Source organism: Lagopus leucura, unplaced genomic scaffold, assembly GCF_019238085.1.
Source record: "Lagopus leucura isolate 7727_CA_CO unplaced genomic scaffold, USGS_WTPT01 Super-Scaffold_100009, whole genome shotgun sequence".
NCBI lineage: Eukaryota > Metazoa > Chordata > Aves > Galliformes > Phasianidae > Lagopus > Lagopus leucura.
In genome coordinates this window covers 9,414,751-9,440,773 of record NW_024962266.1, presented here as the reverse complement: position 1 = coordinate 9,440,773, position 26,023 = coordinate 9,414,751, and the positions used below count along the sequence as shown (strand labels likewise).

Genomic DNA, 26,023 nt, shown 5'->3' with positions numbered 1-26,023 from the left:
AATCATTCAACAGAGAAGTTTTCTGATATATAAATTAAGACCCTTGTGTCAGACTCTCATCTGATTGAGGAAGAGCTTAAACTCTTTCCTTCCTACTTAATTCTCTCCCCAGCCTGCAGACACTGAAGTCTATGTTCTCTCTGAACTTTCAGTACTCATTTCTTTCAATGTCTTTATTTATTCTGAAGTACACTACCTGCACTGTTTTATTGTGTAGGCAGAAATCATATTCTATAGCCTTTCCTCAGCAAAAAAAGGGGTTTTTTTTTGCATCCTCTCCATGCAGAGTAGTTCCTATTAGCTGGCTCTAAACTCCCCATCTCTCAAAGATGAAAAAGCTCATCTTCTTCTACCTTCTACACCTTTAATATACTTTACAGAAGACAACACCCATTATACTTTTCAGGCACATCACCTAACAACCTGGGAAGTCTTAGAATTATTATTGTCAATTTTGCTAGAGGTAACTACTTGCAACAAAGACATTAGATTGCTATTTCTCATCTGTTAGTTGTAATTATAACTCTCAGATTTCCAGGAAAGTCTTCCCAAATGAGATTATGCTCCATATTTACATGGCAAAGAATGATTACATACTAGTTTCACTTGAACTAGGTTTTTTTTATACCATAACCTGTAATGACATCATTTCACCAGTAGGTTGTCCTTAGACTGCAACATAGAAAAATAATTTAAAAAAAAAAATCTGAAATTGTGTTTGAGGGAGAATTCAGAAGTACACTTACAACATACTTATTGCCTTTTGGATGTTTATATCAGGTCTATGAACTAATGAAGCATTACAAAGGACATCTGTAAAAGTAATTTCTTGATATGGGTTTAATATGCATGAAAGAAAACCTGTTTTTGAGAATGGAAAGAATCAGCTCAGAATAACTCAGAATACATTTGTATTCTTTTAGCATCCTCGACAAATATGATTGTCTGGTGGGTAACTGTAATGGAAACCTGCAAAACTAGAATTATATTATATCTCAGGGTAGGAATTGTGGCATCCCTGAAAGCCTGCCCTTGAGTTCAGCAGGCACCAGTTTATTGAGGCCAAGCTCAGAAGAGAAACGTGAATTCACATCTACAATAAAAATAAGACCATTTTAAAAGGTACACTATTACACCTGAAACTACTACTACTCTTACGGATCTGGAATGTACATTGAAAACATTAACTTCTCTCTTTCTACCTAATAAGCCTTTTTCTTTCTTTCTGAACGTTAAGTAAACAAGCAACACCTAGGGAAGCAGAATGGCTCTTCCAGTCCTGCACGTGACTGAACAAGAAAAGTAGTCATGCTAAAAGGAACGCATGATTGTCACTATAGGAACATCCTTATTTTCAAGGTGTTTACTGAGAACAGTAGTTAACTTGCAATGGTATCAAACTCCCCATACCGAATCTTCTCTTAGAAAAAAGTTTAGGTTTCAATTGCTACTAGGGGGGAGGCAGAAAGAGAATGTATGGGATAAATAGATGCTTATCTCAACCATCTCTTTGTCTTTATGATAGGTCAGATTGCCTCTCAGAAAAGCAATTGCTGTTTCATACAGAAAAAAAATAATATTCTGTTTTTCAGATTGCATAACACGTAGATTCATGTGTGTAAATGGCTTTGACTGACTAGAGAATTACCACAGTAACTGCTATAAAATCATTTACTCTAACATTAATGGAGCAGAATTTTCATGTCTGTCAAAACATATTTGATCTTATCACATTTAACCAAAAGCTTAAATTAACCACTGCTTAATAATTTGTGGCATTTATTTGATATGCTCTGAAGAATGAAAAAAATATATAATTATATCACAAATACTTCTCTATTGCAAGCATTTGAATTTCTAAAATGAGCAGCAGTAAGCTTAAAAGTCCATTCTACATTACTGTTCTGCAGGTCAGCTGCAAATTATTCTAAAAAGCTTCTTGGATAAAAACTGGATATTCATAACAATTTATGTCTTCAAGACATTTCTTAATATGCATTCTAAAAATACAAATCTTATGAAAACCATTACTGAGTGGTCTATGACATGAAATTTGTTTACAAAAGACTTCCTGAAAGATTCCACCGCATATGAGTTTTCACAGAGACTCAAATCTCCTTCCAAGGCTTCTGGGGAAAAAGCCTCCCCCACTCTTGCTAGCTAAACACAATGAGATTCTAGCTAAATTATTTTACATGATAGGTACAAATAATATCAAAGACAAATTCCAGTAGATTCAGACAACGGATGGATGTATAAGTGCACAGCAATAGGATTAGTCCCACAAGGTGCCAATAATTCTAGCTTGTACCAAACGTACAAAAAATTACAAGATAAATTTCTCAATACAGATTTGTTATCCGAGACTGGATATACAATGGAATACAGTCATTTCATAGACAATACAGTACCTGCCAAAATAAACTGTGGGCATCGCCTGTAATCAGTTCAATAGTGTCCCCAATCTGGATATGCAATGGGGGACCATCCTGAGGCGCTGGTTGTGGTATTCCTTTGTAGTTTCGAATTACTTGCATTCTTGGTAAACCTGAATTTAAGAAGAAAAAAAAAAAAAGAACAAAAGAAAGAAAACATCAGCATTAATTATTTCAGTTAACAACAACTTATGAAATGTTAGGACCATAAAACCAATTAATCAAAAAGACACTGTGAGTTTTATAGGCACCTGATTAAGGCATAAAGGCAGACACTTCTTTCACTTGGCTATCTTATGCAAGCATATCACATAAAATCTGAAGGTTTCTCTCTTTTTTTTTTTTTTAATACTTTTAGTGAAAAAAAAAAAAAAACACACACACACAAAAAAAGATTTTGTCTTTCCACCTTCTTGAAGCAAAGTTCAACTCATTTCCAAGAAGACTCTTCCCAGAAAAGCCTTTCTCTTCCTTCCTATTCTTACTCCTTTCTTACTCCTTTTTTTTGTTACTTACTTTTTTTTTTTTTTTGCAAATCCCCTTGGATCAGTCTAGGGTTAAAAACTTCACGGTATCTTTAATTCCAGGGGGAAAAAAAATTGGAATTAAAGATACCAATATGGAGAATCTCATAGCTCTTGTATAATTAAAAAAAGAACATTCATGCCTAAGAGTATAAGGATGACAATCCTTCTAGGTTTTCCATAAGACCTCTTCCTTCCATTTTCAACAATATTTTCAGATACACATAAGCAATGCCTATATCAATTTAATGCTTCATTTTCAAGACAAGAACTTTAGTTGCATACTGTTTCTTCCATATCAACACTGGCTGCACTTAAGCAGATGAACCATGATTTTTAATTTTTTTTTTTTTAATGGGAACAATCCACAGTCTGACACATAAAATACTTTGCTCATAGATTATTCTCACTACCTCTAAAAAGAACTAAGTCACTGTTTATAACTACAGTTCAAGAGCCCTTCTCAATTGGTTTAAAATAAGGGAGAAGAGAGATTTCAGTCAGAAGAGAAAATTATGGGTACTGTAACTCGATGTTACTATAACTGTATTTTTAAAAAACACAAAGTACTTTGGACAGCTATTGCATTGCACCAAACCAACGCCCTGTGAGGTCATAAGCATACTTGAAATTGAGTCAAGAAGTACTGAATCCATGAGAAAAAATGTTGAAAACTTGAGAGCTTTAGGAAAGCTATTTTTTCAGTCTTAATACTGCCAAGTAAACCACCCTTTTAATGGAATAGATTTACCTTTATTCCCTCACCTTCTACTTTTAAATTATAATTTGTATGACAATTTCACTGTTTCTATTTGTGCATAGATTTTTTAAGATTGCTAAAATTCAGTGGGAATATCTACTTCAACATCAAAGTTTTTGATTAAGTGAGATTTTGTAAGAAGGTATATTAATATAGGTAAGAGTGAACATTCACAAAATACAGGTACAGATGGACAGTTGCATCACTGGATAGCTGTATGGATGCACAGCCACACGTAATCAGTTTCTAGTTAATATAATCTGACATGTAGGTGGGAAAAAGACCTTAAAGACCATTAAATTCAACCATCAACCTTCTTACCTACCATCAGTTCCATCACTACACTAGATTCCCTATTACTAAGTCCATACATCTATTGAATATCGTCAGGAATGACAACTCCAGCATTCTGGGAAGCCCATTCTAATGCCTGAATGCTCTCCCCTCAGTCTCAACTTCTTCAGATTAAACAGCCCCAGTACCTTCATTTGCTCCTCACTGTCTTGTTTTCTACACACCTCATCAGCTGAAAGCACCTTAATAGTCTTCTTCTAGTGAGGGATCCAAAACATAACACAGCACCACATACAAGAGGATGACTTCCCTAGGCCTGCTGGCCACATTATTTCTGATGCAGGCCAGGATAACACTGGCCTTGTTGGCCACAGGCTGGCTCTTGTTCAGTTGGCCATCAGCTAGTACCCCTTGGTCTTTTTTTCTGCCTGGCTATCTTCCATCTTCCCTTTCCCAAGCCTATATATAGTGCTGCATGGGGTTGCTATGACACAAGTGAAAGACCTGGAACTCACCCTTGCTGAATGCTTGCAATTAATTGGATGCAGCATATCAGTTCAGCCTATCCAGAGCTCCCTGAAGACGCCTTCCTACCCTCAAGCAGATCAACAGTCCCACATAACTTGGTATCACCTGCACATCTATTGAGGGAGCGCTCAATCTCCTTATCAAGGTCATCAATAAAAAAGGTTAAACACAACTGGCCTCAACACAGAGTACTGGGGAAGAGTACTATTGACCAGATGCCAACTGCATCTACCTCCATTCACTCCCAACCACCCAACCAGTTCTTCACTCAATGAAGTGCGCACCTGTACAGTCCATGAGCAGCCAGTTTCTCCAGAAGAATACTGTGGGAAACACGTTTCTAAAATTCATTAGAACAGCCTCACAGTCTTTCCCTCATCTAATAAGCAAAAGTCATGTTGTCACAGGTGATCAGGTTACTGATTAACATACTTTAAACTAAAAGGAATGTTGGGGCTAGAACAGGCGTATTTGTGTTGCAAGATCATTACTGCATTTTAGGAAGCTAGAAATACAAATATTCATGATCTCCTCTAAATTGTACGAAAACACCTTAGTAAGTTCTACTCTGTAGTTAAAAATAAATACTAATCCAAAATGATGAAACATTAACCAAAATAACGTCAGTTCCCACATTACTCAATCCAAATGACATTATAACTTTCACTGTTTCTTCAAGTTGCTTGGTATACTTAAAATTGACATCTAATTATTTAGTAAGCCATTATTCCACTTAGGTAATTACCAGACTTGGCTTTATTTCTCAATTTAAGGCTGACATGCTTTGAAATTCTGATTGAGCACCAAGAAACACTGCATCTATTGTGTAGCAATAAAAGCAATGCCACATACAAGCATGTACTCAAAGCTGACAACTAATGCAAGAGAACTCCCTCATCACAATATAAATTATAGCTCTGTGTTTGCAATAAATTGTTAACATGCACTCAGAGGCATACTTGGAAGCCGGTCCAAACCTACTAAAACATTAGCTTTGCAAAACTTTGATACTGTGAATTCAGTTTATCGCATTACTAGTGAGTAGATACTATGTACTTGAAATGCCACCACTGTATTAATCTCAGATGAGGATGAAGAAAGGTTCTTATGCACTTTTCAGTGCAAATCCTGTCATAACTAGTTTGAGGGGGTTTGTTTTAAGATAGAACGTTCCTGAAATTATTAAATTGTGTGTAAAATGACTTATTTTTACTTATTTCACTGGTAATCATGATTTTCAGCATGTCTGTAAGCCAGTCCAAGAGAACTTGAAAAAAAAAAACCAAAAAAAAAAACTGTGGTGCACCAACTAGTAGAATTGTTCCAAATGTAACATAGAATTAATCATGTTAAAATACCGTATGCTAGAATGCTCATGCAGAATTCAGTACATTTAATTCTGTAAAATCCTACAGTAATTTTGATTATAAAACTCCCTCACCAGATAGTGATAGATTTGATCTAATGTTTCTTGACATACCTAGAAATAATTCTATTGATTCAAACAGACTCTCAGGCTAGGGCCTCGGTTTTAAGAGTTTATTATCTTCCTTCAGACACACTGTAACTTCTTTGGGATAATGCATACAGAAACAGTGACAACTACAAAGCTGATGCGCTACAGCTACTGCCCACTATTCTGACCTTATTTTCTACCTGCAGTTTTACTGTCTGCTTGTATCCAATAGTTGTTTTTCATCTATTTAGGAGTTCCTTGTGCCCAGTTATCTTTCGTTTGAATAGGTGCTGCCTACCTCAACATATACATTCTACAAGACTTACATAAATCAGCATCTGGAATTAAAGGGACACATGGTTAGGATTCTTGTATATTGCAACAACATAGAGCGAGACTGAGACTTCAATTACTCTATTACTTTCATTCATCTGCTTTAGTATTGATACTGTGTGCTAGTCTTATAAGCTAGAGATCAAAAAAGCATGTATACACAAGGGAAATTTTCCACCAATGTTAATTACTTCATCATAGATTAGATTTGATTCAGATTCCTTGTACATCAAAGTACAGGTGATCGCATTCAAACAACACAGTGTCTGAGTCATACAGAATATCCTCACTATCACTAACACCAGACATTGAGTGACAGTCTGTATTGAGCAAAGTTGCAAAAGAACTGAATGTGCAACCAGTGAACTAATGTCTTTTACTCATCATATGAAACTAACAGTGGATGAGTCTGTCTGCGTTAAATGATTTTGAACATAAAAAAATTCTCCAGAAACAAAAGACTAAAAAAATAAATAAATAAATATCACTGAATCAAGCAGAAACAAGTATGTGCTATTCTAAAAACAGCATTTCCTCCATAGAAAAGAGTTCCACTCACACCACTTTCCTTATGTTACCAATAAGTGTAGAAAAAAAAAATTCAATTGAGTACAGAGAAGTTATTGCATTGAACTAAAGGGTCAAACAGGTAAGGTAAGGTAATAACACAGGCAGAAAAAAAAGTGGTATGTAGCAGAAGCCTGAATTGTTTTATGTGTAATGATGGTTTATTTGTGATAGAAAAAGCATTGAAATATCACAAGATAAAACATTACAATGTGAAATGCTATAAGCATTAGACTTTGCTATTATTCTCTACACAGTTACAGTATCTGACAACTACAGAAAACTTCTGGGAAAATGTCTGGCACAAATATATACATATATACATATACACACACACATGTAGATATATATATGAATATATACACTGCTACATATATACTGCTGAAATTTACTTCACCTGAAAATCAGGAAAACGCTAAAATTCCCAGAGAAGCTTCACAGAAAACTTTTGGGTCTCACATTTAACACAAATTGTTTATCTAAAGTGTTGCTCATGCGAAAAGCAGAAAGCATGCTAGCATCAGGGTTAAATAAGTACCAATCTGGCTGCGTTAAGAAAAATACCTTTCCTAAAACATAATAAAAATTTGAGAATTTGATCATATAGTTACAAATTAAGGAAGAAGGTTACATTTTAGAACAAATGTAGTACACAATAAGCTACAATAACCATTATATGTGTTCTCATAATTTCACATAACCTATTTATATTCTTTACAGCAGCTTTGCATTTATGGATGGCACCAAGTGACCCTCAGAGTTTCAAGCGGATTAAAAATGCTATTTTTTGCCAACAACATGCATAATGCATGCCCTACAATAACCTATATCTGTCAAAATTGATTGCAGCATCTGCTATTTCCAAACAATGCAGGACATGGTTTGTGCTTTGAGTAGGGATCATTTTAACACAGAGAATAATGACAGTATAGGAGACTAAGGTGCAAGGGTGAATTTGTGGATATACTATTAACACAAAGGCATAAAACAGCTTTATCTGTGCCAAATATGCATTCCTAGTTAACGTGAGTCTTGATGCAAGAACTCCTCTTTCCCTAGGAAAAATAGAGGCTCGTCACCAAACATTCATAACTTGATCCAAAAGCATGTTTGAAGAAAGCCTCCTGACCTAAAGAAAGTCTGAAGTTGAAATAGATTTTTCAACAATCAGCCAAGGCCACACCTCAATATTTCCAGAATCACAGCAGAAAAACAAATGCCTTTCTAACAGGAAATAATATGAAGACTCCCTAATTCAGCCTTTTCTTTCACCAGAAGAGCATGCTTGGTGTCCATCTGGAAACTGAACTTGCTTTCAGTTTCTTATTTTTTACAGCTGTAAAAATATAGAATGCAGCAAAAACAAGGAACAGGTTGACAATCTGTGACTGATAAGCATCCCCATGGCCAAGACCAGAAGTAGTACTCCATTTCAGTTCTCAGAGTCTCCTGTCTCCTTAATTCCTTATCCAGTAAACAAAGGCTAAGTAAACCATGGCAGAAACTCTTTGCACCATCAAAATAAGTGTTTGAACTGTGACCTACAGTTATATTAGCAGCACAGACTAGAGACAGACCGGCAAAGGATATTTCTCTTTTAAATAAAAGCAAAGGAATCCAAAATTGGCATTTATAGCACAGTAAACAAAGCTTGTAAAGTAATGATTATGAAAGTTTCAGATCAAGAAGTATAGCTGCATATGTTAAAATATTCAAGAGTTATCATTAAAGAAAAAAAAAAGGAAAATCAGTGGGTTATAAAAATAGCAATGTGAAAAGCAGGTGGACAGTGTTAACTCCACAAAAAGAGCATCCACAACAATCTGCTGATTTTATAAACTAGAAAAAAACAGAAGCTTTGCCTATATTTCTTGTCAACATCTTGGCCCAATACTAGTATTACTAGAAGCTAATTAATGGAAGGTCCTCCTCTGAGCTTGGACTACACAAAAACAAAGTCCTTTAGCACCCTGTTGATATTTTTCAAATCAGCCATTGCTGCTCTATGTCCATCAGAGTTTTATATCCTTGTCCATAATTAATTCCTTGCAGAATTAAGAGTAACCTGGATTCTTCTCCCTTTCATTTTATCCAGAGAGCTGTTGCTTAAATTCAAATCAGTGATATCTACTTTTGCAACCATAGAAGTTAATTGCATTACTGATAAGGGAATATATTATCTATAAGGACTTCCCATTTGGTGAGAAGAGAAAGAAAAATACCATAATAACTTTCAAAAAAACACACATGATTTTTGGGGCTGTCTACTAAAGACGTGAAATATTTTTATTTTTGCTTGTTTCAGTTTTTGTGGGTTTTTTTTTTACTTGTTGTTGTTTTGTTTTAGGCTACTCATGGACGTGAAGCATGCCAACACAGTCTAAGTGCACTATTCAGATTGGCAATGATTTAAATACTTACTCCTGGACACAATTAGTTCAATGAATAGGTACACTGACATACTTCAAATAGAATGTTTTAATTTAACTTATAATTCTCTCAGTCTAAAGTCATTATTTTTGTAAGTCATCACAATTAATGTTCTAATTTTAGACATTGCACATAAACCTTATATCCAGGTAAGATGGTTGAAATATGGAGGATGACCAAGAAACAGTTCTGCTTATCTTCTCATTAGCTCTTTGGTTTTGAGTAATATTCAGTAAAGTCTTAATGTTTTCCATCTGAGCAACAACAAAGCCATTTCTGCTGTTTCATTCAAATTTGACACCAAAAGCTTCAGCAAGGTGATTATTAAAGCATTTAATGGCTACCTTTCTCAACAGCCTGTACTCTTGATTACACAGCCCAGCCAGGACTCTCATCCACAAACAGAGAACTCACTAGCACAAGTGGAGGAAAACTTATGATGCACATGATAAATTCATAATACATTCCAAATCACATTCAGTAAACACTCATACTTCTCTTTCACTTTGAGACAGAAGATTTCAGGACTGCCATCCTACAGGACAAACAGAACTACTGAAGCAATTACAGTTCTCTAACCAGGTTCTCTGTGACTGTTTTTCAACTGCTCCTACTATTCTATCTCCTCAAAAAAATCTTCTTGAAGCAGCACTCTCAGTTCCCTCCACTCCTTTACTGCCTGTCAAACTTCTATTTCCTGTAATTATTCAGACTTTGTTGTTTTGTTGTTTTTTTTTTCCTCTAATGCTGCACACATAGGCTGTATTCTTGGTAAAGACCTCTGCAAAGCTGATAACTTGTCAACTCAAATAAAAATGTATGTGAGTAAAGTATCTGCCTGCCAAACAGTCTGATCAACAGCCTGTTACCATAAGCAGAAAAACACAGTAAATCAGGGAGACCTTCCACACTGCATTGGAAGACCTGGATGTGCCCTATAAGGATAACTGTGGATTGTAAATGCAGAAAAACCCCAATGTTTAAAATAACAGAAACTTCATGTTCAATTGCAGAGAATCAGCACTTTAAATGATGACTAGAAATGGCCAATTATAATTAGTGTATTATGTGAACAAGGAATAACCAGATTTCAAAAAAATATACTGTTTTATTCTGTATGGACAAATGAGCAACATGAAATTTCAATGTTATCTTGTCAGTGAATTGGGAATATAAATTTAAAATATAAAGTTCCATCAGAATTAAGAATCTTCGTTATTTCCTCAAAAACTGAGCAAAAAGTTTTGCATATGAATTAAAAACTGTGCTAAAATGAAGTACTGCTTTAGATATAAGTACAAGGTATGAAAACCAACTACTGTTAATTACCGTGCTTTTTAATGTGGTCCCACAGAAGGGCATGGCATTATAAAAGGTGTTCTTGTTCAAATGAGTACCTGCCCTGAGGAGCTAACAATTTTTAGCAGGCAGATACAATAGATGAACTATGAAGTGTATGCAAACAGAAGACTGTGCAGGAAAAGGCTCTGAAAAGCAGGGATAAATCTTGCAAGATATTCTGGAGAGGTAACTACTCTGAGCTGTATTTTTGATACCATCTCCAGCAGGCCCAGGGATAACTGTAGCAAGGAGTCAGAAGAAAACAGCTTGAGAACAAGAGCACAGCCTTGGACGCTAACTATAATACTGCAAAATGCCATGAGTCTTGAACAGGAACCCTTGGTATTTTCCTATTGAGAATGCTCTTGGTCAGTTAAGAAACAAGAAACAAAAATGTTGTCTTTTCTATAAAAATACACTGTGGTTACTATGTGATAGCTCAGTCCTTCCTGCAGTGTGCCCAAAAGCACAGCTTGACAGGAAGAAGCCCTAACTCCCAACAAGTCTGTTCAGCACAAATGCAATTAGTCATTCCGCTGACTACACCATCCTATACTTCAGTAAATCACAGACAGCAAGATGCACATTTCAATGCATGAAAATGCAGACTTAAGACAGTTAGAAGCTTCTAGAGGTCTCAAACAGAATTTATAAACGTGAATTGCTGAAAATGTGCTGAGATTTAATGCATCAGGCACTGCAAAAATTAAATTAAACATTAAATTATCTTTCATATCATTTCTTTTGTGCCCAGCATTGACCAACAGCAAGATTGAACAGCACTCTAAGATTAAAAAAAAAAAAAAAAAAAACACAAAAAAAAAAAAAAAAAACCCACAAAAAAACCCCCACCTTAGTCTCAGTTTCTTCTACTTAAATAAATTCTTGGCAGAAGAGCTGCTTTAAATTATTACATAACATGAGCAGGAAGTGGCCTATAGCTGATAAAAGAGACAGCTTGCAGAAAACGACAGACTCATTTCACTTGCACCTATCCTCTTTGTAATGCCACAGTTCTTCAGCATTCTAAGATAAACACTCTCATGATCTTCCTCCACCAACAATATTTCTTTTTGATGACCTCTGATTATGGCAGATATACCTTTTAGTTATTAACAGGCACCTCTTACACTACATAAAAGAAAATCTCAGCCCAGCATAAACTCTTTACAAGGAGGCATCTATAAATGAACACTGTTTGAACACAGCATTAAGAAAGAAAAATACACTCTAGCTTTGTCTGAAAATCTACTTTCAAAAAGTAACCCTCAGTACAAGTTGGGTTTTCTTGTGTTTAAGAAAAAAAATAAATAAAAGAAACAAGCACAGAGAGGAGAAGCTTGCAGGGGTGAAAAGGCGGCAGCATCACTTGTGGCAGCAGCATGCAGTCACATTAAAAAACCACCAGAGATCAAACTGACCTCAGCAGAACAGATCCAGTTGGTTCTTTCTCCCAGATACGGTGCTCTGACAAGGAATGCCCTTTATGTATTTAAATCCCAACATCAGCTATCCTTGAGCTCAGTTGGTATCACTCAACATTTGAGATATCTGAGCCATGCATGCACAGAGCTATTACAGGATTTAAATGCATCTGAAGCAAAGAACTAACAAAAGAAGCATGCAAGGCGCAAGAGCAGTCAGAGCCTTTAGCCTCCATCATCAAATTACATAGTCTTTTCCTTTGAAGAATATCTCTCTATTTATCCTCTTCTCTTCATGATGAAGAAAATGTTTGTGTTTGCATTTGGGGGGGGGCAGTAAAACAGCACTTTATAGATAATTTTGTGTCAAATTCAAATCAACACTATTTGAAAGACAACTTCTATTATCAGATTATTCCAGAAAAAAAGCTGGAGTCCAGACATGCATTGTTTGTTGTTGTATCACTTTTTTTTTTTTTTTTTTTTTTTTTTTCTGTTGCCAAAGCCAATTAAGGAAAAAGAAAATCCAAGTACAGTAAAAAAGCTGCTTTACCATGTGAACTGAGTGCCTCATGCCCTTTCCACTCCCTACACCTCCTATTCCAAACAAGCTGGTTAAAGAATAACCTCTAAGGTTACAAACTGAGGCAGTTTTCAAAGTATCAGATAATAAAGTTACTATTTAATTCCCAGTTGCACACTAAGGATTAAGAAATGTAAGTTACAAATAGTGCAAGGCTTCTGTTCATTTGCAGGTCAGCAGGAGCGGTAACGAGAGCTGAACTCAAACACTTGATTTGAATTTCTTATAAAGGTACCCCACATATTTCCCTGGCTGAACACCACAAAAAGTTTAAGAACACCTGGGCTGAATTAAATGATTCTGCTGAAGAAAAAGAAAAATCAGACCGCTTTTATGCTGTCACTACTTGGAAAGACTCTTGAGTACTAAATGAATTCAAATATGAAACTGCTGAGTTGTTAATCATGATCTGTAACCTATTTCTTAAAACAGCCTCAGCACCAGAGAAATATATGACATTAAGTGTAAAATAGTGCTTTAAAGCAGCCTAGCTGTTATAAGTACACGCCCCCACGTGAACAGCTGATGTTTGTACCAGGCAGATTGGTAAACGTCCGCCACAAAAACAGAATTTGCAAGTAAATGAATAAATTACAAGTAACAAGTAAAACGTATTTTTAAAGAAACATTTGGCACATTGTTTTAATTTTTTGAAATAAACAATGAATACGAAGATAAAGAAGCTATCCTTATGTGTATTAGCACTTTTAACAGGAGCCACTATCACTGCGAGAGACAAAGATCCCCCAAATAAATTTACCATGGAAGGATAGGAAGTAGAAGTTTGGAATAACAATCTTTTTAATTTTTCAGATCAGTTTCCAAGAGGATCTCCCAAATAAATTTGAACTTGGAATTACACTAGTCAAAAAAAATTAATATGCAATATTTAAATGGGAGTAAACAGTAGATTAGTAAGTCTTGTAGAAGATGCAAAATTGTTAATTTAAAAAGAATACTTAGAAAGAAATGACAAATGATTTACTGAACTGAAGTGTCTATACAATAGGATGATGGATCATAGACTAGGCTAGAGGAACCTTTGGAGCTCTATTCATCATACCTCAGAGTAAGATATAACTTAAATACAAATATAAGGGCTGGAATGTTCATAAACATTGATGGATTCTAAAAAAGCTACCATCACTTAAATAACAACTTGAAAATACGAAAGTAACAGTTAAAGGATGTTGTGATTGCCAAGACTTGAGCTTGGCTCAGAAAGTCATTATTTTTCTTCCACATTTTTAAGAGCTAAGAAACAAAAGCAAAAGCTAGTGGGTTAAGTAACACAACATCATCAGCCATTTGTGTCTCTAAGCATCCATTTAATTGGCTACTGTTGAAGAATTGATCCTGGGCAAGCTTGGCCTGCAGCCTTAACTCAGCCTCATTGTTCTCTCCTCTTGGAAGCTCAAAGAGGTGATCAGATTAAAAACTCTTGTCAAAAGCAGCATCAGTTTCTCAGGCTTTTGCCTCCAGCCCCTTCTACAAGTTGTGAAACCTTCCTTAGGCAGAAGGCAGAGGTAGTTCTGTAACATCTCTTCTGTGAATTTTCTAGAGCCTTTTTTTCTCCCATGGGATGGATGCTTTTAGTTTTATAACGTTTCCCAAATTCTTTGTATGAGAATTACTTTGAAGTAGTGATCAAATACTGATTTAGTTAAATGAGTGAGCCACAAGAAAAGAAACCATATGCTTCAGAGTACTGTGAAAATGCTTTTGACTATTTTTAATCAATCACTGCCTTATTTTGTTTTGCCTTCTGAGAACGGCAGTACCTTGAAGATTAAATCGGATATGGAAATATACAGGTAAATTCAATACTCCTCTTGAGGATGAATAAGAGATTTAGAAGTCCCAATAAACATCAGCAAAATAATACACAAATCCCTTCTACTTGCCAGAGAAACTAAGGGCAATTTCAGATCATGATTTCTGCATGCACAGTTCCATCCTTTCCCTTTATTTATTGAATCATGCTACAGCATTTGTGAAAAGGCGAAGCAGTATAATTCTGGTTTTGCGGATCATACCTGCATGCCCTTTTTGTCCATTTTTTACCTCATCTTTTTTCCTTTTTCTTTTCCCTGCCAACTCCCTTGCCACTACCTGTACACAGTGACGTTCTGCTCAGAACAAAATGCATGAGTGTTTTTAAGTAGAAAAAAATATATATTGTACAACTTTCCACCAAACACATATTAAAAATTATGCATGTGCTAAGCGTGTATGAAACACCATGTAAGAGAAAAATGGAATGTTAGTTGTTCACGATCTACAGACAGTTCTAAACACATATCCAGTAAGACAAAAGAGCCTAAATTACCCAGCTACAAAATAATCTCGCAGTCCAACCAGACAAGGATGAAAGAGTTCAACAAAATAAATATATTTCACCCTTTGGCATCTGGGTCTTCTGATGTTTAATTAAAAGAAAAGGCTAACGGCTATTTTCTCTGAATGTTAGCTCACTGCTGAGATGCCAAAGGGACAGGCACCTTTCAAAATACCTTGCCCCAACAGGAATGTAAAAATGATTTCAATTTAAAATATAAAAACCCAAATAAAATTCATTAAACTGCATTTGAAATGCTTCATTGGAAGACAAAACTCTGCTTTGCCTCCCAGAAATGAACCAGTGGAAAATTTCTTAGTGAAAAACATTAGACTTGTTCTCTCTTGTATCACAACAAAGATGAATACATTATTTTGGGAAGCAACAATAGCTCAGCAGACAGCATTAGTGCAGCAGTAAAAGGACAGAGATTCTGAAGTTAAGACATATTTTTGAAAATGCAAGATAAAAATTAAGTCACAATCCAGGAGCTCTCTGAATTCACTGTTGCTAAGATCCACCCAGCAGGAGGAGGTCGTCCCCTTAATTTAGAATCTGGTGATCACAACAAAATTAACTGAATCTCATATACCTGTACTGTCCCTGTCACATGATGTAAAACGTGTTAAAACGCAGCTGGGCATAGGAGTTGCTCAAATTACAGCTGCAATCCAATTCCTTGAACCGCTCCAGAACATTCAGAATTACACTTGTGTTGGCAAGCAGCAGCATTGCCTCTGTCTTCCTGAAGCAAAGAATTCCATTCTGCAGCAAAAGAACTCCTAGCTGCCTGTTAACCGTGTCCTCACTGCAATTCCTAGAGACATACACTGTATACCTCACTGCACCCTGAACCAACTGTTCAGCCGCTGTTAGGGAAAGAAAAGGTATCCAAAACCTAATAAAGCTCCCATAAACGTTAAGCGTGTTTTAAATATAAAGTATAATCAAAGCTTATTTTAGGTTTTAGAGCTTAATACACTACAATGTAACATTTTAGAAAAGTCTTTGGCAACTTAGCAAATCCAATGCTCCAAAAATGATACAATTATCATCAGGGAAAACATGCAAAGCCGTATATATGCTATCGTTGTTAGTTATTAAGACACTAACTCTTAAACAAGTAAAAGTCCGAGTTCTTTCCAGTCTAAAGTACTTGTTTCTTTTTTTTTATTATTATTATTATTATTATTTTTAAACCATATAGGCTGAATCTTTAATAAGAAATTTCAAATACTAAATCAAAAGGACATAAGCAGGTCCTTCTGGCTTGCCTGCATGCAGCACTGTCCAGGTCTTCTGGTACTGTTACAGGATATGACACGTGTCTTATTACTAGGAACTTTGTTAGGCTATCTCATAACATTAAAAAGGGGAAAGAACTTCACATTTGTCAAACCACAAACTCCAACACTGGAGAAAAGTTTAAGAGACATATTTCATTAGCATTCCTCTGCCAGGTTCATTCATAGTCCTCTGCTTCTTCATTTACACATTCACTTGACTACCCATTAAAACTCTTTGCTATGTTCACCATAAACAATATCTAAAGCTGAAAATAATATCTTACATATACTCCAGTAATTCACTATATGCTGTCACAATGACTTTCTCAAAAGCTTTCCACAGATAATTAAAAATGAAGAAACAAGTCTGTGGGACTCATGAGTAAGGTCCTGGGGGAAGATGCAGAAAGAAATGGCCTGTAATAGGTTATTCGTTTTGTTCTGAGAGGAAAACTAAGAACTAGTGACAAGTGGATTGGTATACGCTCCCATGCTTGGTTTACAGGAAAAATAATAGTTAAAGCAATGCCATAGAATGCCCCAGAAAAATACCCATCAATGTATTTCTTGATTTTATACACAGCAACTTCTTCAGTAAAGAAAAAATACTGCTTTGGTACAATCCATCTTGAAGACAGTCATATTAAGGAGATACTTTTTGTGACTTCAGTCACATTGCTCATGAGAAAGCTAAACACTGGGGGTCTGTTTAATAGTAGTTTTATATGCTAGATAGACATTTTTGTGTGGCTTAAAACCACAATAAATTCCACTTCTCATCAACAGGCCATGAGAGATCCAACCAGGATCACAGAGAATAGCATCCATTGTTGAAATGGAAACATAAATTCTCGAACACCAGCATTTCAGCGCTGAGCTAAAGATTGCAGTAGGCCATCTTTCCTTATTCATAACATGGGATATTCCCTGCACATTTGGGCTGAAGAAACAAAGACAACATTCAAGACTATCAAGGACTCATCTGCGTAGTTCAAGAGAAAATCAGAGGCCTGCTTCAAATTTTCAGTTTAAGAAGATATATTTGTCTATTATAGCACATGCTTTGCAAACAACTAACTGCAGGTTGGGATATCCTAGTATTTGAATTTGGGCCAATGTTCTTTTGGCTGAACATGTAGTTGGAGTGGTATTGAGACAGCAATCAGGGATAAACTTGACAGGCACAGAACAGTACACTGCACCAGAATTTGTTGAAACACGGCAGTCCTGTATTCCTTGATCTTAACTGAAAAGGAAAGTTAACGTGCCCATATTACAGTATTCCTTAACTTTTACAATGAAAACTAGATACAACTGTTACCACAATACACATCTGAATACTGTTTCACTGTCTAGTAATCAAACACTACTCAGGTTTCATAATCCAATTTCAACATGAAGCACACAGTGCCTCACTTTCCACCACATCTAAGTAAATATCTCTAAACCTGTGTGTCCAGGCCCGAGGCCCCCTGTACAAGAAGGACATGGTCCAGAGGAGGGCCACTGAGATGATCAGAGCCCTAGAACACCTTTCCTATGAGCAAAGGTTGAGGGAACTGGGTTTGTTTAGCTTGGAGAAGTGAAGGCTCAGGGCAGACCTCATTGTGGCCTTCCAGTACTTGAAGGAAGCATATAAACAGGAGGGGAAATGGCTGTTTACAAGGGTGGACAGTGACAGGACAAGAGGAAATGGTTTTAAACTGAGACAGTGGAGAGCTGTGGGCAGCCTGGTCTGGTGATTGGTGACACTGCATATAACAGGGAGGTTGAAACTAGATGACCATTGTAGTCCCTTTCAACCCAGGCCATTCTATGATATGTACATATATACACACACACACATACTGCTCCAAAAGTGATGTCTCCTATTTTATTTTCCTGTCCCACAACATCAGAGACAGATGTTGTTGGTATGGCAGTGGATGTTGAACCTTCCCACCAATATTCCATTCCATTTTGTTGTCGTGTGACAGATGGCACCAGAGGGACAGTTTGATAAAATGGTGTCTGACATGCCAGTGCATATAAAACAAAGGTCTGTGGTGACTAGCTAAACGTGGTGACTATGTTGAAAAATACTGTTTTGTAGCTGAGAATTTATCAAATTGTGTTACTTTGCTCTTTGTATCTGTTGTACTTTCTAAGGAAAGTCAGAGGCACTACTTTCAGAGCAACCTACATATATGTATATGTATGTATATACTTACATATATGTACCTATGTATGTACATACACAAATGCAAACCTACATGTGTGTATATACACATATATGTAGGTTGCTCTGAAAGTAACGCCTCCAACTTTATTGACCCACAATATCTGAGGCATATTAATACAAACATACATATGCATCCACAGTTGTATAAGCACACACACATACATAAACATACAATCTAGACTGCAGACACAGTCATTCCCTTCAGATTCTTTTCTTTATAATCTCTTTAAAATCTATAACAAAGAAATGTTTCACAAAGCAAGCTTGGACCAGACAACAATCAGAAATATAAAAGTATTTTTAAAATTAGTTTGGAGTTCAAAATCTAACTGAAAAATAACTTTATCAATTATTTTACATGCTCTTAAAACTACCTCAGCCCCACAGAATTCAGTCAATATTTTAGATTATTTGAAAGTAAGAGACCTGCTGCATATGTCTCTCAATTCACAACTAAGGTTTTCTCAGGTTTAATCCATGCTTACAATGAAATCAGCTGTTTAAGAACTCAGAACGTGTTCAGTGACCCTCTTTCATAAATCAGATTTTGAGTTTAATCTGCAATAAATCTTGAGTACAAGGCTTCTAGTGTTCTATTTTTACCAAGTTTATCCTTCTGATATGAAATATGCTTTCACACTTCCAGAGATTAAAGTTGCAATGTTTATATTAGCATACATGTTTAGGGTAAAACTAGCTTTTAAAAACACCAAGCTGTGAATCTATTACATTTAGACTCTCTTTACACCCTTAAAAAATAAAGACAGCAAACATACGTGGTACTATTTCAATAGCTGGAAAAAAAAATAAAAAACCCTCTCAATATATACACAATTATTAATATTAAAAATACTAGTCAGATTGCCATCCTTCTCAAAAAACTACACAAAAAGCCTTAGATTTATACTTATGAGTATACATACAAATGGACCATTTGTCATTTATGTCAACAGAGCAAATGACACGCTTAAAATTAAACATATGTATAAATGGTTTCTTGAGATCCTGCAAAAATACTGCAAAATAGTGATACGTAATTATCATTCCACATGCCCATTCCAGGCATAACCTGATACCAATCTAATCAATTCTCAAATATATTTATAAAGAATCCTGTAGTTCTACAGTAAAATGCAAATGCTTGACCAGGTTCTTCCTAGCTTTAAAGGTGCAGATGCATTTACATGTTCATTCACTGTTATTCTAAAAGTAGACTTGCCTAAAATGTAATAGATAGACTAGTTCAGGTCATGTACAACTGTACCATGTGGTAAAGTCATAGCACCCAACACAGAGAAAAGGCATTTTCTTTTGCTCTTTTACTTGTTCTCTATCCGCACTTCCTGCACGTTTCTCACAGCTGTTTGATTTCCTAAGAATTTCTCTGCTTTCCCAATCATTCATCACTTTTCTTTCTACCTTTCATCTTCAAAGAAAAAAAAAGCAAAACTCTAAGAGGAAACTTCCACTTTCAACTAATCTTAAAAACAAAAGCAAGTGGAACGTTAATGAACGATTCGCTGCCTTTAGGCTTCTTCATCTAGATAGGTTCCCCCAACAAGAAGCTTTACCAGCAGAAGGTAAGAGATACTTAAACTCTGTATTAACATGAACAACTTTTCTTTTAGACTATCCTCTCAAATGGAAAGGTTTTCTTTCAGCCAGTGCTAAGTGGTGTCAGTAAAAGCTGGATTTACCTATACAAATCATAACACATCAACTTGACTAAGCATCCTACATTAATTATTCATTATTAAAGTAGTCGAAGACAAAAGCAGAAAGATGGCAGATGAGTAAAGGATATTGAAAAGACTGTGCAAAAACACTTGCAGGCCACGGTAATTTTGTTTACTGCTGATATCAAAGTCCATCAATATTTAGACACTGCAGATGTCTGCAATTGATTCACAGTAAATGTGCTTTCCTAAATCAGTACTGATGTTTCAGCACCATAGCACAAAATATGGGTAACAGCAGCACTGTTAGACCTCTTATAGACACCAGCTTGGGCAACTCACTTTTCTCTTTAGATAATAAAAATACAGCACATTAAGTCTTAAAAAGTACCCCTCATTGACTACTGCTCTCAGCAACAAGTTCACCGTGATGCTAGGATTTTCAGAAATCTGCCAGTCTCCTTAAAAAGAACTTAGGATCTATGCAGCAATGAATATTGAAAATATCTTTTGCAAGTGCTGCTCCCTGGATGGCATCCTCTGTCTCACAAGACAATAAGCTATCTCGTGAGCAGCATTATCTAGAATGCTCAAAGGAGATTACCAAAAGATTACCAAAGACGTTCATATCTTTGTTATCTCTACCAAGTTACGGCAAGATTCAGAATGCCTATGCTGATAAAATGCAAATAAAAAAGCTCACTTCATCTGAAAATCATCTAAGTATAAATACGGAGTACTAGTAAGTACGTGTTCTCATCCTCTTCCAAATAATTTCACTGATAATTTTTGGCGTTTCCTCCTCCGACTAAAATCACTTTAGAGTTACAGAGTGCTTGTTTCTTCTTTACAAATTTCAGTCAACACACAGAAAAACCTAGGTGCACCATGAAGCACCTAGCTTTATAAACTAAAGGGAATAAAGTAACAATATACATTCCAAGACATGTCAAAGATACGTGCATAAGAAAGGTGTGGCCTGCTTAAACTAGTTACAGCCCTTAAGACTTTCGGAGCCAAGGCAGCTGCAATGCTCGTGGCACAACCAGCACTCTTAACTTATTCAAAAGTGCTGAGCTCTACCAGGCTATAAAGTGCTATCAATTTGCTGTCCTGTTTAATGTTTGACTCCAACTGTTTTCAGGCATCCAGACCTAGAAATCTTTAATAATCTACAGCTTAGCTTTTTCCAAATGATATCTTCATAACAAATCTCCAGTAATTACACTACACAAGAAACATATAAAGGACAGAAATGTAATTACTGTAAAAAAATGATACTAAAAATATCACACAGTTACACCAAAAAACATTGCATATTTTATGCAGCCACATAATGGGTCTCCAGAGGAAAATATCACCCACTTGAGTATACAGTCTACAAGCAAGCTTTTAATTTAAGGGTTGCTACTGCCACGATGCCAGAAGAATATCTGCAATAAACTAGCAAAAAATAAAATCACTTTTAGATTCTACATAGAGCTACAGTTTGTGTATATGTCTTTCAGAAGAGCAACTCACATCCAATAGAGCTAAGCACTGCATACAGTTAGATTTCAGAATACCTACAACTCCGCAGATTAGAACCTAAGTTTTGTACGCAACTGTATGCTTTTCATCACTTCGTTATTTCTTTATAAAACTGCAAAGTACAGTTTGAAACTGCACCCTACAGAGTAGGGTGTGTCAAGTTCACCAAAAGCCCAGGGGCATTTCATTGTTCAGAAAGAACTGAAGCAATGCTTAAAGAAAAAAAATAAGACCATATCTTTGAAATCACTAACACAGCAATTGCATTATACCTTCATAACTTTAGCAATAAATTTTCAGTATCACATACACTACAATAGCAATCATAAAGCAACCTGAGTTACAGTTTTCTTGCTCTCCTTATTTCATGATTAACTATTGAAAAATCATGACACTAACCTGGATCCACGTGTCTGGAGTTCCTTCTAATTCCATTCGTTCGTTTCTGAACAACAAAAATACAAATCAAGGACATGAATAAACTTGTTTCCATGAAGGAACATCACACTGCTTTCATTCTCACAATCTACTAGGCAAAGATGGTTATCTTAAATTATTTTCCCTACCACCATAACCACCATTATCTTAATCTGGTAGAAATATCATTCTTTGAGAAAGTTTACTCATATATCCTTTTTTCTGACACTAGGCTCAAAAGATTCTTAGTACAGAAGTTTATTCATATAATTTTTGCACATTAAGAAAATCATTTATGAATATGAGAGCAGAAAAATATGCAGTCCACATGGACAAAAGTAGTGAGGCTGCTTCTCTTGCTTTAAGATAAAAACTTTTACTGTTCCTCCTCTGCACTTAAGGAAGATAGAATTTCCTAGAAAATTCTTAATTTTCTCATTGTCTGGGCAAATACTTAAATTTTTAGTAACCCCTCTCCCTCTTTCTTTTAAACTTGGATGAAGTAGAGCTTTGTAAAATCAGAGACACTGACATGAGGTATGTGTCTCTGAAAATTTAAGTACGAAATAAGAAGACATCTTTAAGACAGCCATTCGCTTTTCCAAACATATTTTAACTGGTAGCTTGCATGAAGGTTCATGCATTCTTACATATATTATTAATCAAGCCAATCAGAGAAAAATATGCTGCATAACAAAAGGAACAATTAAGTTGCTCCAATTTAGTTGCAGTTGATATAAGCTGATGCAGGACACACACTGAGGCAACCAAAAAAGCAGTAACCCGAGGCGTAACAAAATTACTAAGTCCCATAGCAAGCTGGCAAAAGGAAAAGCCTGAATTAAAAAAAAAAAGCTTTCAGACTCTTGTCAGACTGGACGTCTTTGGTCAATACCTTACTACTCTAAACAAAGAAAAGGTGCTTTTTTTTTTTTTTTTGCAGGTGTAATGAAAAAGATAAAAAATTGCTGCTAAAAGTGAAAGTAGAGTTTCAAGGTATGAACAAAAGTCTCTATTATTATTATTTTTTTTAATAGGGCCTATTCTTTTTTATTACTCTTAATTATTAACGCGGTGGTATTTGAATATTTGCACAAGGGGGAAGGGAGCAAGAGCCGGAAAAAGCAAGCCCAAAGGAAGACACAGACATTCAACTGAATGGCAAAAAAAACCACAGTAATTCTGTGATAATACAGCTCAGGTACACCAAAGGTTCAGCTGGAAAATGATTTTAAAGAAAATTCTTTGGTTGTACAAAAACAATGTACAAAAAATGGTGATTATCCTCAAAAATATTTCAGTACCAGTATGACTACATTATAATGTAAATGTTTTCCAAAATCATATATTCTGATTTACACTTAATTCTTACAGCGCTGAAGGAAATTTAAAGCAGGTAATTAATTAACAATGAAAGAAATCCTGACATTTTGGCTCAAATCAATTACCAGTATCAAATTAATAGCTCTAAAAAGCAAGCCTTTTCTCACAAAAAAAAAAAAAAAAAAAAAAAAAAAAAAAAAGATAGATAGATAGATACATATATATAAAAATATATATTTCAGAATCATGCTGGGGGTGAGAAGCTTAAGGTCAGAAGAGATTAGCTACAATTAGGATCCATATTTTCTTCATCTGGTCACGTATGTTCACCTTATTTAGCTTGAGGTACTTGGCAGATCTGCCCACAAGGTGCAGTCAGCAATCTGTTCATGGTTTCCCAATGCTGTCTGTCAACTGCAGCACCAGGAGAGTTCAGCTAAAAGGCCATGCTATAATTTTCATATTTTCAAGTGCCCTTCCTTAGCTGATATTTCCAGGCAGACATTAAAGACCAGGCAGTGGGCAGATGGAGGTACAGCTGCAGAGCTGCAGGCTGAGGAAGTGGCAAGGCAGGCAGGCAGCAGCCATTTCGGGGCATGCAAGCAGACTGGAGGGCTGATAGCATACACTGTGGTAGCGCAGAACCAGCACCATCTCCTCACACAGGGCTGCAGCCAGACTGCCCTTTCCTCATACTTTCAGACACCACAGAGCCTGGCTGGTGTCTGCTGCAGCCCGGACCACAGTCAAAGAACGTGCCTGAAGGTGCAGGGCCTTCCCCAGCACTTGCTGCCATCTGGGGTGGGTGCAGCACCGCAGCGCTCCAATGCAGGATTGAGCACAGAGGGAGCTGGCTCTGTGCGTGAGAGCCATGATCCCCTGTGCAGCACTCACGTCAGCAGATACGTCCTTTCAATTTTGTTACTGGTGTTATTGATAGCACCAAAATGTGCATTTATCGAGAAAAGAAACATACATGCTGATACATTTTTCACCATCAGTGTGTTGCTTAAGTAGTTAAATTATCACCAACTTCTGACTTGCAATAGCTACTGGAAAGTACTCTACCTCCACATTTCTGCCTTTCTTCTGTCAGAAATGGCAGACAAAAAGTAACTGCTTACTCCCTCCTGTGCTTCAATCCAAAGGCACCAGTAAGTGGTAAGAACACAAACCAATCTAACAGCCAGCCTTCTTGTATTTAAGTTTAGGTACACTACATATAGCACCTGCCTTCATCTTACCGTTCTCTCAAGATTATATAAACTCCCTAACTACCAAATTATTCTAACAAAAGCCTGCTTAAATCCAAAGGCTAAACTGCCCTGCTATTCTTTGTTGTCCATAAAGGCTGCGGAGAAACATAGACTGAGACACCAATACCGAGATACTGATACGCCGGCACATCTCATGCAGTAGAACTGGCTACTACTCAAAAAAGACGAAAAAGCAGTTTAGCTGTACTGCCAGATTTGGTCCAGCAACACTGCAGAACAAGACAACTGTATTAAAAAATTGTTTTTTATCCTGTAACTTAAGAATACACCTCTATTCCTTCCAGTGCTCCCAACATTAAGCCACACCAACTGAAACTTGGCACACACTTAGAACACAGTACATTTGTATTAAGTAGCTGCTTTTCACCATTCTAAAGAAATACGTTATTAAATGCAGAAGAAAAATGTACCTGCTCCAACAGCATGTGCACAAAGTAAATAACGTCATTAACAAAGCAAATATCACACAAAAACGGATACTTACCTCGTGTTTCAGGTTCCCATGCTCTGAAACATAAGTAAAAATTGGCATTATTGGTGATTGCAAATTTAGGCTGCTTATATAGCAAGCTCAGCCCGTGCTGTGCTGCATGACACCAAGCCCTGCTACACCCAGTGCTACCTGATCCTTGCAGCACGCCTGGGCAGCCCAGGGCCGCACCGTGCAGGCCGTGCTCGTCTCGCTCATTGGCTCTCTTCCCCAGGCAGCGCTACACCCGGTGCCAGTGGCTGCAGGGCAGCCTGAGCCAGCACGCGTTTCTGCAGCGTCCCAAACACACCTCGTAGGCATCAGCTCAGTGGGAATTTAAGAGCTATTGTTCTTCATTGCAAATCGTGCTGGCAACTCTTGTCAGCTGTTTGTTCACAGTATGCCAGTGTATCAAGATAAGATGTGTATCTTTAGCTGCAAGTTTTTCTATACTTGTACATCAGCTTAGCATTACGTTAGTGTATCATGGAATCTGAAGCCAGTGGGTCCTTATTAGACCTTTTTGCTATGAATTTTCTTGTACTATTTAAAAATGAGATTAAAAAAAATGTAGTTCACCAGATGACACCAAGGCAATAACACTTGCACCCACCACTACTCATTACTAAAGACACAAAAAGGCAATTTTTTTTTTTTTGTATACCTTCTTTCTTTTCACGTCTACTTCGATAACTGATATTTTGGTGTACTCTAGATGACTTGGGTTTAGTGCCTTACCAAATGAGAGCCAACTGCATTTACCTATACATTCTCCAGGACTGTACATGCTGCTAAAGTAGAGCACATACTG

At 36.4% G+C, this 26,023-nt stretch overlaps 1 protein-coding gene across 4 annotated transcripts in view; it reads right to left on the bottom strand.

Annotated features, from left to right (window-relative positions):
• Positions 1-26,023, bottom strand: part of VAV3 (vav guanine nucleotide exchange factor 3) — a 180,967-nt gene that overhangs the window by 25,700 nt on the left and 129,244 nt on the right. For 3 of the 4 annotated variants that reach the window (XM_042874005.1, XM_042874001.1, XM_042874003.1), the window contains exons 18-20: positions 25,228-25,250; positions 22,126-22,171; positions 2,412-2,548 (exon numbers count right to left, since the gene is read on the bottom strand). In XM_042874005.1, coding sequence (XP_042729939.1) covers positions 2,412-2,548; positions 22,126-22,171; positions 25,228-25,250 — 206 coding nt within the window. The remainder of the gene's footprint in view (positions 1-2,411; positions 2,549-22,125; positions 22,172-25,227; positions 25,251-26,023) is intronic. The other variant, XM_042874002.1, reaches the window with a different exon arrangement.